Source organism: Microtus pennsylvanicus, chromosome 21 (assembly GCF_037038515.1).
Source record: "Microtus pennsylvanicus isolate mMicPen1 chromosome 21, mMicPen1.hap1, whole genome shotgun sequence".
NCBI lineage: Eukaryota > Metazoa > Chordata > Mammalia > Rodentia > Cricetidae > Microtus > Microtus pennsylvanicus.
The window spans coordinates 23,070,482-23,087,882 of NC_134599.1; the positions used below are offsets into that span (position 1 = coordinate 23,070,482).

At 38.9% G+C, this 17,401-nt stretch overlaps 1 protein-coding gene across 13 annotated transcripts in view; it reads left to right on the forward strand.

Moving 5' to 3' along the window:
* Positions 1 to 13,773, forward strand: part of Birc6 (baculoviral IAP repeat containing 6) — a 189,582-nt gene extending 175,809 nt beyond the window's left edge. For all 13 annotated transcript variants that reach the window (XM_075955200.1, XM_075955189.1, XM_075955188.1 and 10 more), the window contains 4 exons: positions 1,723 to 1,800; positions 4,470 to 4,658; positions 8,011 to 8,145; positions 12,637 to 13,773. In XM_075955200.1, the coding sequence (XP_075811315.1) occupies positions 1,723 to 1,800; positions 4,470 to 4,658; positions 8,011 to 8,145; positions 12,637 to 12,816 (582 nt within the window). In that variant the 3' untranslated portion in view covers positions 12,817 to 13,773. The remainder of the gene's footprint in view (positions 1 to 1,722; positions 1,801 to 4,469; positions 4,659 to 8,010; positions 8,146 to 12,636) is intronic.
* The last annotated feature ends 3,628 nt before the right edge of the window (positions 13,774 to 17,401 follow it).

Below are 17,401 nucleotides of genomic sequence, written 5' to 3' on the forward strand. Positions count from 1 at the left end.
TATTGTTGGGTCTTGAGGTAGGTTGTTTACTAACTTTCTCAGAAATTACCATACTGATATCCAAAGGGGATGTACCAGTTTGCACTCCTACCAACAGTGGAGGAGTGTACCCTTTACCCCACATCCACTCCAGCATAAGTTGTCATCAGTGTTTTGATCTTGGCCAAGAATAGTAAATTCTTAAAAATAGTCTTTTAATCAAAGACGTCTCCAAGGTTTTACTTTCTTTACCCTTTTTTTTCAACCAGTTTAACATGTGATATGTCACTCTTTCATCCTCATTATCAGTTAATAAATCATAAAAGTGGAACTAGTTTTTTAATTTTTTTGCATAAAATTTAACAGAGGCACCATTTATATTCTTTAGAAAGCAAAGAACAGGTTTTCTGGAACAGAAACTGAAGTAGCTGCGTTAACTTTTCTTGATAGATACCAGGTCACAAATAATGTATAAAGAAGAATTTACCTAAACAATTCATTCCATAGGATGGAGTAGGTGTGGATGAGGGGTTGAGACACCAGTATCCTGATGTTTAATATTCATTCTAAGTGTCTTTGTTGAATGACTTACACAAATATATAGTTTTTGTCACTAGTCCAGGGTCAGATGGAGGGCCTCATGCATGCTGAGTAAGCACTCTGCCACAGAGAAGCCCTGTCGTTTTAGAGGTGACTCAACAACCACCTGTAAATTCCAGCTACATGTAAATTCTGACAATTCTGGCCTCTGTGGCACCTGCACATGTGTATGCACATAGATCTTAAAATAAAACTTTTTTTTTTTTAAAGTTAACAGTTGGCGGTAGAAATATGATTCAGTGGTTTAGAGGGATACTGTGCAGGTGATTGTGACACACACCTTTACACACGGGTGGCAGAGACAGGTAGATTTCTGAAGCCTGGTCTATAGAGCAAGCTCCAGAACAGCCAAAGCTACACAGAGAAACCCTGTCGTGGGGGGGGGGGGGCATACTGCTATTCTAGAAGACCTCTGTTTGATTCCCAGCACCACGGCCCACATCAGGTATCCTCACAACTGATCTTGTGCCCTTTGCTTCAGTGGTACCTATATACATATGGTTGCTGGTGAGGTGACTTGGTGTACTTGCAGCTAATCCCAACAACCTAAGTTTTTTTCCCTGAACCCACATAGTGGAAGGAGAGAACTGACTTCTTCATGTTGTTCCTGACCTCCACATGCATGTCCACACACATACACATACAAATAATTTAAATTGCACCAGAAGTTTTTGGGTTTTAGAAAAAAAAAATGTATTGTGTTTTCATTAAGATGCCTGTTATGGTGGACTAGTGACATAGTTCCGTTGGTTACATAACCTGTTTAGTGTGCCCAAAGCCTTGGTTTAATACCCAGTGCTGCATTAACAGGGTATGGTGATGTATCCCTGTAATGCTCATGCTAGAGCAGTAGAGGCAAGAGGATCAGAAACATCTACTACAGAGCTAGTTGAAGACCCACTTGAACTATGTAGATGACAAAAAAGATACATATTATTTATGCAGATATGGATGTATAGACTGCAAGTTTTCCTTATGAAGAAATTGTAATGCCACATGGGTTTTCTTCACACCTGAAGATGAAGTAGGCTTTCACAGAGTTAGGTAGACTTTGACTTGAGAGCATTGTGTTTTTTATTTCTAGTTGGAACAGTTAGCTATCAAACACTCCTTTAGATTCTGTTTATGTCTTTCTCCCTTCAGGTTTGTTTAAGCATCCTAAACACGTGGCATGGAAGGCCAGAAGAGAAGTGGAATCCTCAGACATCAAGCTTTTTGCAAGTAAACAAAGTTTCTCTGACAGATTTACTTACACTCTTAAGAACTGTGTGTGTTGCAGGTGAAATTAGTGACCAAAAATAAACATAGAAAATGGTAGAAAGATAAAAGACGGAAAATGCTAACTAGCAAATATAGTAGTCTCTTGGACAGTTTAGAGTCTGAAGTTAGGACAAAACAAACATTAGACTTATTGAAAACAAATTGTTCCAAAGGTTCTTAAAATACAGTGTGCTGTATTAAGGGGATTTAGCTATATATGTCTCCTGTCTTGTGCATCAGATTCAATACACTGTTGTTACTACCCACTTCTTCAGCTATAGTGTGGTGATAGTTAGAATTTTTAGTTACCTGATGATCAAAAGTAATGTCCTGTAATTCATAAAATTTAAGAGTTTAGCTCCTATTTTCAGAGCATTTGATATATAAGATTGAATAATCTTCAGAGCTTGTATTTCTGTAAGTCAGTTAAGCACATAAAATCTGTAGATCTCATTTGTTGTTATTATTTTATAATAATTTAGACTTAGCCACAGGTCACATGGTAAGCGTGTATGTTCACTATAATGCTTGTTAATTAAGAGACAGTAGTTAGTCATGATTGTTAAAGTATACTTTGAATGCAAATATACAGTTTTGTGTTTAAAAAGAGACAACCAAAAATTATCACCAGGTAAGCCTACTAAAAGTTGACCTATCCTAAAAGATTATTTTCCTTAATCTTAGTTTCTGTTAGATGAGAAACGTGAAAATAAATTTCTATTAGTTGACTTTCCTGTTTGAAACTGAATATACTAAAAATTTGAAGCTTTTATTTATTTATGTATTTTTAAAGTTTGTTTTGCTTTCAGTTTCAGTCTTTTTTTGAGACTGGGTCACACTGGCTGGCCTCAAACTCCAAAGGTCTGCCTCCCTCTCCTCCAGTGCTGGAATTAAAGGCATGCAGCACTCACCTGGATGGAAGAACTTTTGAACTTACATTTGGGGCCACAGTGTCTCATCTGAAAATTACTTTCTTAAAATAGATTTTAAATTATAGGTTTGTGATAAGAATTTGACTTAATTTTCTCTCCTTTTGTAGAAAATTTAGTGATATAGCCTATTCATGTGAGAGAGGAGAGATATATTTGAAAGACAATAAATGGTAGAACTAACCATACCTAAAAGGCTCTCTGGGAAGTATCAGATTTGAGAAGAAAATCGTTCTCCTTCATTGATATGTTTAAATTAATTTCATAAACTTTTTTTATATTTATTTATTTATTATGTATACAATAGTCTGTCTGTGTATATGCCTGAAGGCCAGAAGAGGGCTCCAGGCCTCTTTACAGATGGTTGTGAGCCACCATGTGGTTGCTGGGAATTGAACTCAGGACCTTTGGAAGAGCAGGCAATGCTCTTAACCACGGAGCCATCTCTCCAGCCCAAACTTTTTAAGCTGTGTTTATCTTATCTCCCAGTTGCTCAGGTTAAGGTGTTATTGTTTCCCTTGGTTGCTAATGCTGGCTGTAATAACACTCCATATCAGTTGTAACCATATCCACTGCTGGGTCAGGTGTTTTGGGTGTCTATTTTATCTGTGTTATTTATTTAATGTGAAATTTTTACAAGTGTGAAGCCAGGCATTGTAGCACACACCTTTAATCCCAGCAGGAGACAGAGGTAGACAGATTTCTGAGTTTGAGGCCAGCCTGATCTATTTAGTGTATTCCATGACGGCCAGGAGTACATAGTGAGACCCTGTCTCAAAAAACCGAAAGTAAATAAAAAAAAAATATGAGGGCCATGGAGGTGGTCTTAGAAGCATAAGTCTATCTATCTTACCAATGAGGGTGTATAGTAATGTTTTACGAACCTCTGTTGAAATAAGAATTAAAGTTCCCTTATCAGGTTTTCTTTGTGAGTATTGTTAGTAGGGCTTGACTGGTTTAATGTTCTACAAGAGTAAGGCCAATTTTAACAGAAGATTCATAAATGTTGTTTAAGGCAGTGGGCAGAGGCAGCGGGATTTTTGTGAATTCAAAGCCAGCTAGTTCTAGGCCAGCCAGCGCAACATAGTTAGATACTTCCTTTAAATAAATGAGTAAATAGATATTACATGAGGTCTTAGTGTGATTAATTTTGTAGGTTTTTTAATTTTATTTTTATTTTTATTTTTGGTTTTTCGAGACAGGGTTTCTCTGTGGCTTTGAAGCCTGTCCTGGAACTAGCTCTGTAGACCAGGCTGGTCTTGAACTCACAGAGATCCGCCTGCCTCTGCCTCCCGAGTGCTGGGATTAAAGGCGTGCGCCACCATCGCCCGGCTTTAATTTTATTTTTTAAGACAAGGGTCTCATACCTTAACCCAGGGCATCCTGGAATTTATTGTGTAGCCTTGGTTGTCTTTGAGCTTACCCTGATATTCATGACTCAACTACCATAATGTATATGGATGTTATGCCTACGTATATGTATGTGCACATATATGCTAGAAATCAAACTCGGGTCCTTTAGAAGAGCAGATTTAACTGCTGAGCTGTATCTCCAGCCCCTAATATTTTATTTATTTATTTTATGCCAGATATACGTGGAAATATGCTAATAGGGACTCCTTAAAGATCAAACAGGATAGCAATTTACTGGCAGCAAAAATGTCTCTTAATAACTATTTTTTAATTTCCTCTTTTCTTCAGGTGTTGGTTTCTGTCCAGTCCCTTATATTAGTAGCCGAGCCTTACTTTAATGAACCAGGATATGAACGGTCTAGAGGCACTCCCAGTGGCACACAGAGTTCTCGAGAATATGATGGAAACATCCGACAAGCAACGGTTAAATGGGCAATGCTAGAACAAATCAGAAATCCTTCACCATGCTTTAAAGAAGTATGTTGGATAAAGTTAAACCCTGGAAGGACATTTGAGAATAATTTGTTAGTGTTATATATGCTAAGCTTACAGTACTTATTATAACTAGTAATTAATCCTAAGATCACTAATAACAAAGTGCAGAAAGGTTTAAACCACATGCATCCTGAAAAACACTGAACTTTATCTTGGAACCTTATATTTAACTTTTACTTTTGCATTATGTGTGTAAAGGTAAGAAAACAGCTCTGGGTTTTTGTTTGTTTGTTAAGTTGGTTGGTTGGTTTTTGGTTTTTTGAGACAGGGTTTCTCTGTAGCTTTGGAGCCTGTCCTGGAACTAGCTCTTGTAGACCAGGCTGGCTTCGAACTCACAGAGATCCACCTGCCTCTGCCTCCTGAGTGCTGGGATTAAAGGCGCACGCCACCACCGCCCAGCAATATTATTCTTAAACACTGTGAACCCTGTAAGTGTTATTCCTGTTATTCAGGTAGAGCTCATGAGCGTGATCTGAAGGAATGTAAAAGGAACATTCCTTCTTTTGTTACTACTACGCGTGTTTACCTGTCAGTGGGCACACATATCCAGAGGTTTGCCTTTTGCCTGAAAGGCTAAAGAAGATAGTAGATCTCATGTTATAGGAGATTGATTGTGAATGCACATATCTGTGTATACTCATATATGAACCCTTAGACATAATCTATTTGTTAATTCGGCTTAAATTATTCACATTAAGATAATTCATTGTGCAATGCCCGTCACCTGTTATTAGGCAATCTGCCAACTTATTGAGAAAAATCAAGGATAAATACAATTTTCTTGGAGGACCTATATTCTTTTCCTTTGCATCATACATGAATTGTTCAGCACTCTGGGTACTGAGCTGTTAAAACGTCTTGATATTTCTCATGTTTGTAACATGGATTCCAAATTCAATGATGTATAAAGCTGAATCTTGATTTTTGTTTTCTTTGAACTCTGCCTTTTATTCCACATATGTAAATTTCAAAGGTCGACAGAATTAGCTTGTTAAGCAAGTTAGAATGAGGGCTGGAGATATAATTTAGTGGTAGAACACTTGGGTTGTATGTGTGAGTCCCAGGGTTTAATCACAAATGTGGGCATGGGGCATGGGGACAGTGTGGTGAGAGGAAGTACAGGCATTCTGGCAGGTATGGTGTGCTGCTATGTACAGGTAGAGGTTACATTGGTGTGCGCTCTACATGAAAAGAATTTAAGTAAAATAATTTTTTTTGTATTTTTGTAAAGCTCTGAAAATATATTTAAAACACTGAAATATACTCATTTATAATTAGATTCCCACCCCCTCGAATAAGCACAAAGGGTACAGTGGGAGAGTGGGATTTATAAAAATGAGTACATATTATTTGAAATAATAATTCTATCATCCTTTTGAATCTAACTTGTTAAAATTGGCACTCTTTGCCATTGGATACTGACTATCTTAATGTGATCGTGGTTGTTTTCTGAATTTCCTGGGTATTTTTATTACATGGGAGGGTTTTTGTTATTGTTGTTTCATTTTTTATCAATCTGTTTTTGAAGCAAGATCTTCTGCTGTCCAGGCTGGCCTCCATCTTGCTCTGTAGATAAGGATCGTCTTAAACTTTGGATCTTTGAACATCTTACCCTCCTGTGCTAGGGTTATGGGCACGAGTCCTTGAGCATCAGCTTCAAAAACTACTAAATATGACATAGGATTGTACTAAGTTTTTTATTTCAGTTCCCATGCCTTTAAAATGATATCTAGCAGCCGGGCGGTGGTGGCACACGCCTTTAATCCCAGCACTTGGGAGGCAGAGGCAGGAGGATCTCTGTGAGTTCGAGGCCAGCCTGGTCTACAAAGGGAGTTCCAGGACAGGCTCCAAAGCTACAGGGTTTCTCTGTAGACAGAAACCCTGTCTCGAAAAACCAAAAAAAAAAAAAAAGATATCTAGCTTTAGACAGTATAGGACAGAGAGAACCCCTTTGGACAATATAGGAACTGAACCAAAATTCACATCTGGTTTTTAATTTATCAGAAAGAGATTCCTGGGGCTGGAGAGATGAGATGGCTCAGTGGTTAAGAGCATTGCCTGCTCTTCCAAAGGTCCTGAGTTCAATTCCCAGCAACCACGTGGTGGCTCACAACCATCTGGAATGAGGTCTAGTGCCCTCTTCTGGCCTGTAGGCATACACACAGACAGAATATTGTATACATAATAAATAAATAAACATTTAAAAAAAAAGAAAGAGATTCCTAGTGCTTATGTATCAAAACAGTTTTCATATTTTTAAAATTTCCAAATGGGATGTGCCGATACTATAAGGGAATTTAGCACTACAAAATAAATTCATCTATAAATTAACTAGAAAATACAGTTGAAAGCTTTGTTTAGATGGGGGGGGGGGGACAGAGAACACCTGTACTCATGCTGCCTTCAGAGGTCATAAGAATGCAGTAGATCCCCTGGAACTGGAGTTACGGTGGCTGTGAACCTCAGTGTGGGCTGGGAAGCGAACCTGCCTTTTCTGCAAGAGCAGCAAGTGCTCTTAACTGTTGAGACGTCTCTCCAGCCCCAGAGGATACAAATTAATGAGTAAGAATGTGCCACAGCTAGGGCTTCATTTTGATTTGAATATGATTGTCTTTGATACTTGCTTGTGGTGTTTGGCTAACTGGCACAGTGGGTACAGGCCCTTTCCACTAAGCCTGCCTATCTGGGTTTAATTCCTGATACAACCTACATGCTAGAAGAAGAACTGATGCCTTTGACCTCTGTGTGTAGTATGGCACATGTGCATACCCACAATAAATAGATAAATAGAAAGCTTTACTTATCCAGATGTTCTTTGAAATCACTTTTAAAGATTTCTTTGTTTTTATTGTGTGGGGTTGGGAGTGTGAACGTAAGTGCAAATGCCTAGAGAAACCACTTGGAGCCTGAGTTAACTGGTGGTTGTGAGCCTCCTGACATGGGTGATGGGAACTAAACACAGGTCTTTTGTAAGAGCAGTATATTCTGAGCCGTCTCTCCAACCCCTGAATTCTCATCTAAAGGCAAACATTTTTTTTGCTGCTAGTGTGTTGAAGATCTTTTTCCTATTACTGTTTTATTTCCATTTACTTTATGTTGTTGCCTTATGCATGTCCAGTGCTCTTTAGATGGCATTACTTGAGTATCAGAGCAGTGTTGGATATCCTTTGCTGCTATAGAATTGAGTATTTTGGTGTATGCCATCTGATGTTCTGATTTGTAACATATAAAACATAGATCATGTGAAACCAGAAAATATTTTATTTTTGTAATGCTACAAACGTTGCTATTAAAATGTGTAGACATGCTCTGTTCTGTTGTTTGTATCTTCAAGGTTATTCACAAACATTTTTACTTGAAAAGAATTGAGATCATGGCCCAGTGTGAGGAGTGGATTGCAGACATCCAGCAGTATAGCAGCGATAAGCGGGTGGGCAGGACCATGTCTCACCATGCAGCAGCTCTCAAGGTGAGTTGTGATTGACTGACTGACTCCGAAGGTTAAGGGTAGAAGAGAACCAAAGAAACAAGTTGTTACAGAAAGTTTGTAGATAGGTGCAATAGCTTTGACAGAGGACTGTTGATTCTTCAGCTTAAAAGCATTTATAGGGCCTGAGCACAAAGAAGTTGACATGGAGGGTGGGAGCATGAATTTTGTCTTTAATCTTTTAGCCTTACTTTATGCCTCTTAACTTATATAATTTTACTACTTGGTATGATGAAGAAAGTATGAGATGAAGGGCCACTTATTGTTAATAACCACTTTGGGAGGTTGGCAGTTGTTTTTAGCGTAAGCTTCCCCAGAAATGGAAAATACAGTAGTTTTGCAGAATTTCTATATATGGAACTCCTTCTTTGTAAAGCCACCCATCTTGCTGCTTCCAAATACCTATTCTGTTCTTCTGTACTTTATCTTCTGCCAAATACCTTCCCTCTTTACGCATGCAGTGTTTTCCATCCCTGCTGGCTACTTTTGTTTTTGTTTTGCAATTCTCACTGAAATGCTGTAGATGATCAAGCATGGTGGCACACACCTTTAATCTCAGTACTTTCTTTTTTTGTTTTGTTTTGTTTTTCGAGACAGGGTTTCTCTGTGGTTTTGGAGCCTATCCTGGAACTAGCTCTTGTAGACCAGGCTGGTCTTGAACTCACAGAGATCCGCCTGCCTCTGCCTCCTGAGTGCTGGGATTAAAGGCGGGCGCCACCACCGCCCGGCTTAATCTCAGTACTTTCCAGTGGCAATATAATCACTGTGAGCTCCAGGACAGCCAGTGCTATATAGTGAGACCCTCTCTCAAAACAAAGCAAACAGAAGAAGTAGCTGATAATAAGAATGCTAGTTTTGTAGGTGTGATTTTTTTTTCCAGTACAGAAATATTTTTGAATGACAGGTCATATGATGTCTAGAATTTGCTTCAAAGTAATGAAAAGTGATGTCAGGCTAGCCAAGAGTTGGTAATAGTTGAAGCTAGGTGTTGGATATATGTGCATCTATTTACCTATTCTGCCCACTTTTGTATACAGTTGAAATTTTATACAGACCTTAGAGCCAGGGGTTGTTGTACACTAAGCATCTCAATCAGGAGGGCAGAAATTCAAGGCTACCCAAGGCTTGTAAGGCTATCTAAGGAAAGAACACTTAGCTTGCTCTATGCTAATTTTGTTTTGTTCAATACTGGAAAACAGTTAAGTGTTCTCTATCAGACAAGAACAGGGACCTCTGCATCCAAAGGTCTCTTCTGCCTCCTTGTACCATGCCCATTAGCCCATCCCCATCTACTTTTCAGCTGCAGGTTCACTTCTAGAACTCTTCCTTGACCTGCCACATCCTCACTGTATGTTACTCATTAACATACCCACTGCATATCTAATGTTTCCCTTTTCTGTTCATCATAAACTGTTCTTTCTACCTTTTCTTTTTTTTTTTTTTTTTTTTGGTTTTTTTCGAGACAGGGTTTCTCTGTAGCCTGTCCTGGAACTCCCTTTGTAGACCAGGCTGGCCTCGAACTCACAGAGATCCTCCTGCCTCTGCCTCCCGAGTGCTGGGATTAAAGGCGTGCGCCACCACCGCCCAGCTTCTTTCTACCTTTTCATTCTTTTCTTTCCCCTCTTTCTGAGAGGCAGTTTATCTTCTTTCTCTTGTGGTCTTTGAGCTTCTAATGTTGGACATTTACTTTTTAAAGATGATTCATAAAACCAAAAGTCATGGATCTGAGATAGGGGACTGCTGGGATGGAATGGGTTTTGATAAGGACAGAAGGGAAATAAAGGAGGGCAGGGTGGGGAGTAATCAGAACACATACATACATATATGAAGTTGACAGAACTAATCCACTAAAAAGTGGCTCTTGGAACTTGTGTTTCCCTCTCCAGAGTTGTGTTTTTAATGGTTTTTTTTTTTTAATGCCCTCATAAGACTCTCCCTTCCTTCAGTTTGGTTCTTCCAGCTTTCTATATTCAATTTCTAGTCTGCCCTTTTATCTCAGATCTATAGATACTGCTTAGCTCCCTTCCTCTATTTCACGTGCTTAGTAGGATACCCCTTCATTATTGTCCTCAGAAGGGGCTTTCTCCCAGCTGTTTCCATCTTCAGTGTATATTACATACTTCCCCCTTCCCATTCTTTTGTGGTCCATAACCAGTTGGATGCTTCCTGGATAGGTGCTTAGCTGCATCTTTGCTCACATCTGCAATGCCTGCAGTCTAGCTGTTGCTGCAGCTGTTCTGTTATTTCAGCATTTGCTTTTGCCTGAAATTATTTTACTGTATTATTTTGTGGGTTGTTTTTAGTTTTGTTTTTGAGACAGGGTCTCACTCTGTACTCATGGCTGTCCTGAATCTAACTGTGTAGACCAGGTTTCCCTCAAACTCAGATCTGCTTTCCTCTGCCTCCCCAGTGCTAGACTTACAAGACTAACATAAACCATGCTAAACTACTGTATTTATGTTACCCTGACTTGGAAGACCTTCATTTCCAAATTGCTGAAGTTTTTTCAACTAGACTTTTGCTGAAGAATGCTAATCAAGGAAGTGTATGTACTTTTCACTTGAGTCCATACTATACCTCTCCCAAGTCCTCCTAATAGTGAGATTTTTTCTTCTTCCTTAGTGGTGTTTATTTTTTTTAGTATTTTTTATAATTATTTAATTTTATTTATGTACATTGGTGTGAAGGTGTCAGATCCCCTGGAACTGGAGTTACAGACAGTTGTTAGCTACCATGTCGGTGCTGGGAATTGAACCTGGGTCCTCTGGAAGACCACTGAGCCATCTCTCCAGCCCACCTTAGTCAGTGTTTTTATCACAGTGGAAGGGAAATCAGTGCTGGAGACTTTGTAAATTTCAAATATGTGAATGTGCTTTAAATCCTCATAAGTGGCTAAGAGTGATTGATTGTCTCAACCTCTTTTTATGCTTTACACCTCCAACTAGAACTTGTACTTCACAGAAGTTAAAATATCTTTTATGTGTAAAGATTATTCTTTAAAAACTGTATAGTGGGAGGGAAGGGTAGGAGGGGAGGGAGTGGAACTGGGATTGGTATGTAAAATGAAAAAAGATAGTTTGTTTTCTTTTTTTGAAAAATAAAATTAGAAAAAGTGAAAATCCTCTGCTTGCAAACTGAGGGGTTTGGATGTGAAAAAGCAAAGCAAAACCAAACAAACAAAAACAAATAACTGTGTGGTGGTGTTGGCCAGATTGGCATTTACCACCAAATTGGTAACCTGAGTTTGATCCCTGAGACCCTTTAGGGGGAGGAGAAAATTGACTGTTACAGGTTGTCTTCTTACTATTCACACATGCACATCCCTATCTGTACACATAAACATACAGCCAGTGTGCTTTAATTACTTGTTAATTTCTAAAGTCAGCTATTGGTGCAGATAATTTTCAAAACCTTCAATGTAGTATTTTCATTCATAAGCAACCAATCACCCTCTTAGCATCTTACATTCTACGGCAAGATAGGAAAACACAATTATTTACTCTCTAGACATTGTTTTTCATTTGTTTGAATTTTTATAATTCTTATGATAAAATTACTTTTCATGTTTCTTCTGAGTTAAATGAAATGATAGGGAACTTTTGCAAAGTTTAGAGAGGACACTTTGATTGGAACATACCTGTTTTCATTCACCAAGATAGCTGTGCATATGTGATCTAAGCATTAGTGCATTAGTGTAGTTTAAGGTTTTGTTTGGTGATTGTGTATATGTGTTCCCTTTTTTTTTTTTTCACTCAGTGCTAGAGATCAGTCCCAGAGCCTGCACACACCATACAGGTGCTGTGCCATTATAATAAATCCCCTGTCTGGGTTTGTTTTAATTTGTCCACTTGTCCTTTTCAGAGTTGATAACACAAGGAATACTGTCTTTAATTTAAAAGAATAAACATATCAAACTATAGATGTTTATAAGTCATTGGTGGTGCCACTCTTGTGGCCAGGGTTGGGACACATGAGGTTCTGTGGAACTATACTACTTTTTTAGGAGGTGGTGTTTTTCTGTACCTGTACAGAATGTTACTCGGGGCTTTTCAGCATCAGGACTTAATTTTGAGTTTAGGTATCTTTTTTTTTAATTATATAATTTGTTTTATTTTACATGCATTGGTGTTTTACTTGCATATATGTCTCTGTGAGGTTGTTCAGAAGCCCTGGAACTAGAATTACAGACAGATGTGAGGTACCATGTGGGTGCCAGGAATTGAACCCAGGTCCTCTGGGAAAGAAGCCAGTGCTTTTAACTGCTGAGCCATCTCTCTAGCCTTAAGTTTTAGGATTTTTAAGCTTTGTTTATTGTGTATTTTAAATGTATGATGCCACAGGCTGGCATAAGAAGACACTAAGTAAATATTTATACACTTGATACTGGGGTATGCTAAAACCAAGTTCTTGTCTCAGTGATATGCTAGAATCACAGTGATTGTACTTCTGATAGTATCGATTTTCTCCTTGTAGCGCCACACTGCTCAGCTCCGAGAAGAGCTACTGAAACTTCCCTGTCCTGAAGGCTTAGATCCAGACATTGATGATGCCTCCCAGGTGTGCAGGGCCACAGTGCATGCTGAAGAGACTCTAACACATGACCATGGCAAACCCAGCAGCAGCAAAGACCTCCCCAGTGACTTTCAATTATGAGCTGCATTGATATGGATTTCATAGACACAAAGGCTTCGGAAGCACAAGCCAAATATGTCAATATTTGTATGTAAGAAACTAATTATGTAATAGGTAATGAAACTGAAACTATACTATGCCCTTAAGGAGATCCAGTTTAATTCAAGGTGATCTTTGATTTACCTGTACAAGAGTGTAAACTTTTTTGTGCTTTTATTTTTCAATTGTGAGAACCACTGATTGGTATGTTCAACAAATTTGTGTATACAAAGAAATGGATAAATCACTGATCTATAAGGGAAACTACCTTAGGAAAGAATGTTTACTGAATGTTTATCTTTTTTTTTTTTTACTGTAGAGTGAGAGGTTGTTAACAAAGGATATATATTGGTCATTCTTACAACTGCTATTTAAAGTCAGCAACTTTTCACTGAATTTGATAGATTTTATGTTTGGCCATATCTTCATGCTCATATTTGATTTCTGAAGACCTCCTACATACACTTTAATAAAAGTTAAACGAGCATAGCCTTTCTTTTTTGATTTACTGGTACATTTTTAAGTAATAAATCTGCCATAAAATGCACTATAGCTGGAGACTTGCACTTGTATGGATGAATTTATTACATTCAACATATTTAATTTTATGCCTTCTAAGATGCAGAAAAAAATAAATGAACATGATTTTATTCTATGCCAAACATTGGGCCTCTGAATGTATCAATTCTTTGAATTTAAATATATGAAAAGGTATGGTCAATTGGAAAAGTCACTTTAAACTGTTTTCCTCAAGGGCTCCTCTTTGTCCTGGACTATGTGGTTTTGTTCCTGAAGTCACATGTATGTATCAACATGGAGGCTCTGTAGAGGAGAGAGGCTGGGCCTCTCTGGTGCTGTTACAGTACGTTCTGTACCTGCCATTCAGGCTCGTTTTCATTCAAATTCTTCCTAGAGCCAATAAATAAAAACTTAGGTGAATTAGTATGTCTTGTTTCTAAAATAGTTGCCATGGTGTGAAATGGTATTTCTACAGAGAAGTTTTTGAGAACTGAGCATGGGGAGAAACACAGTAGTCTTAGATATGTATAAGCTGCACCAGAGTGAAGAGATAGTGCTAAAGTAAGTATATGACAAGAAAGACCCCAAATGCCATATGCAGACATACTAGATAGAATCTCCATCTAAAACTATCAGCAGTATGAAGGAAAAGCACCTGAACTACTGATGAATGACAACGGCGATAAAGAAAATGGGTTTGGCAGGCTGTGATGTCAGAGAAGTAGCTGCTCTTGGATCACTGAAGGCCTGTCTTGCCTTGCTACTGCTCTTGAGCATCCTGAATGGTTCGAAAAGCTTTGACGTGGGAAGAACCAGATCACAGCATTCTACCTGCTGCTGTGATTCCATAGCCCAAGTGGTAGGTTATCACTTGGGTCTGTCAAAGGGTGGACAGGAGGAGGCATTTGACAAAGCTTGGAGGAATGCATGTCTCTTGATAGGAGAATGAATCCCATGTTTTCAAGCTGAGAAACTAGGGTAGAAGGGCAAAGGAAAACAAAAATACCACCTCAGCCCAAGTGTGTGGAACTCCGGGAAATGTGGGTGGCAATGTTAAAGCGGTGTGTTCATTATCTAAAATCTGTTGTGTTTCTCACCCACTCCTCATGGTGCCCGTTCTGAGCCGGTGCTCTACCATTGTACTACATCCCAACCCCCAAAGCAATAGTTTGCTATTTTTGTTTTTTAAAGGCAAGAAAAAGTTCATTGAGAAGTAACAGCCGCCTACAGTAGTACAGAGGCCTGGAAATTTTCTGCCCTGCTTTGGTTTAAGCTATTTACAATTATCTCTAAGTACTTGAGAGATGGTTGAGTACTCAAGAGCAGGATCAGGGTTTGATTCTCAGCCTCTGTAACTGGATTTCTCTTTCGACTGCAAGCCAGCTCCCACATAAAAACATGGAGACTTATTAATTATGAATGCTTGGCCTTTAGTTTATGCTTGGCTCACTAACACATATAACTTAATTTAACCTGTTTCTTTTCATTTATGTTTTGCCTCTGGGCTCTTTACCTTTCATTCTGTATGCCTTGCTTTACTGCTTCCATAGCTGGCTGACCAGCCCCTGGCATCTCCCTCTTGTCTCCCTTTTCCCCTCTGTTTCCTTCAAGCCTAGATTCCTCCTCCAACTTACTCTCCCTGCCCTGGAGTCCCATCTTTTCCTTCTGTCTAGCTATTGACCATTTAGCTTTTTATTAGATCAATCAGCTGCCTTGGGTACATAAGCTAAACAAATATAACACATCTTTACATAGTTAGAGAAGTACGGTTTCACAACATAAACAGTCTTTACATAATTAAGCTAATATTCCACAAGCATTCACACAGTAGCTATCATAGAATTTTTATTGTGATGAGATGCCATGACCATGGTAAGTTTTACAAAGGAAAAAACGTTTAATTGGGGCGGCTTACATTTTCAGAAGTTTAGTCCATTATCATGGTGCATCATGATGGCATGCAGGCACACACAGTGCTAGAGAAATAGCTGAGTGTCCTGCATCTTGACTTGGAGGCAACAGGAAGTGAACTGAGAACACTGGGTGGTATCTTCAGCAAAAAAAAAAAAAAAAACCTCAAAGCTTACCTTCTTAGTGATCCACTTCCTCCAACAAGACTACACCTACTCCAGCCAGACCACACCTGCTGAAAGTACCACTTGCTTTGGTGGCGATTTTCACGTCATAATCATCTCTTTACTCCAATTCAGGGGATCCAGCTGTCTTTTCTGACCTCCATGGGCACACATGGTGTACATACTTGCATGCAGGATAGATAATACTCATACATGGAAATTGAAATCTAAAGTAGCAAGACCAAAAGAAGGATTTTGTAGCATTAAGATCAAAATTCCCCAAATAAGACTAATGTAGAAAATAGTCTTTTTTTTTGTCTTTGTTGTCTACTAGGTTGGTTTATGTGGCATAATATGGACTGAGGTGAGATATAATTACTATGCCTCATGTAATTTGTGGTAATGACCTGAAGTTTTTTGCTATCTGTCTCTTCTGTTCGACTAATAGTTTTTAAAAGGCAGGAAAACGTGGGTAGCTGCCAGTGATAGAGGGCCGTTAGCATATACAAGACCCAGCACTGCCACCAACAAAATAGGTCAAGTATTATCTTGTTCATGCTCACTGGAGACTGTGAACCATGCATGACTTTGCAGTGCTCACTTAAAGGTGGTTTGGGCTGAAGTTAGGTCTACTCCCTGAACGAATCCTAATCGTTTAACAGGTCTGTCTGTCCGTCCGTCCGTCCGTCCGTCCGTCCATCCATCCATCCATCTATGGTCTGTCTATTCAATGTGCATTGTTGTCTTTCCTGCCTTATGTCTGTCGGGTAATGGAACCTCTGAAACTGAAGTTACAGACAGTCTTGAGCTACCACGTGGGATGCTGGGAACTGAGCCTGGGTCATCTGGAAGAGTGGCCAGTACTCTTAACTGCTGAGCTCTCTTCAGACCTTAACAGCTAAATTTCTACAGATTCATTATTTTAATATACTATATGCTTTGCCCACATTAAAAATCTTAAGACTCTAGGGGCCTGGGGAAATGGCTCATTGGTTAAGAGTTCTTGCTCCCCTTCGTGAGGACCTGACTTTGGTTCCCATCACCCAAGTCAGGTAGCTCACAACCACACTGACACACTCTTCTGGTCTCCACATACACCTCACACCTATACACACACAAAAACCTTAATGAATGCTCTGGTAGGTCATCCCATGGATGGGCAGTGCTACAGTATACTCATGCTCCTGCCAGTCTGACAGACGTCAGAGCATGGCAGGGCCTCAGATTCATCTGCTTTCAGTGTTATCGTTATGGTCACGGAAAATTGGGAAAACAGAAAAACATAAAATGTGAAATGTTTTTGTATATCTAGAATTTTTCTGTTTCTACATATAACATCAAACTTTTGAACTATATCATGCACATTTTATCATTAAATGCCTGGTTAATTTGGACGTTCTCAAATACTTTAGGTTTTTTTTTTTTAAGATTTATTTATTAGATGTTAGGGGTACAAATGCATGCATGAGCCATCAAGCCAGAAGAAGACATCAGATCCCCTGAAACTGTAGTTACAAGTAGTTGTGAGCTATCTGAAATGGGTGCTGAGGCTCTATTGTTGCAAGAGCAACAAGTACACTTAATTGATAAACTATCTCTCTAGGCCCTGGACAAAAAATTTTTTAAACTTGAAATCTGACATTTTAATTACCAAACATGTTTTATTCTTCCTTTGTCCACATTGTTTATGAACCACTTGACTTTTTGAAATTTCACTTCTTTCGTTTGTAAGCTTATACCCTTTACATGTTTTGGTTTACCATCTCAGTGTGTGTAAAATACGTATGAGTTGCTTGTGTAGTGGAGTGTTCATTCTTTTCACATCTGTATATATCTTGTTCAGACAATATTGGGGGCCCTTGAGTACTAGCCTCAGCACCCCCTCAGGGCTCAGAGCACAGGATGTCTATGGCAACTGAAGATCTGAGGGTAAATGTATTAAGTTCATTACCTCTACATGTTCTTTATTCCTT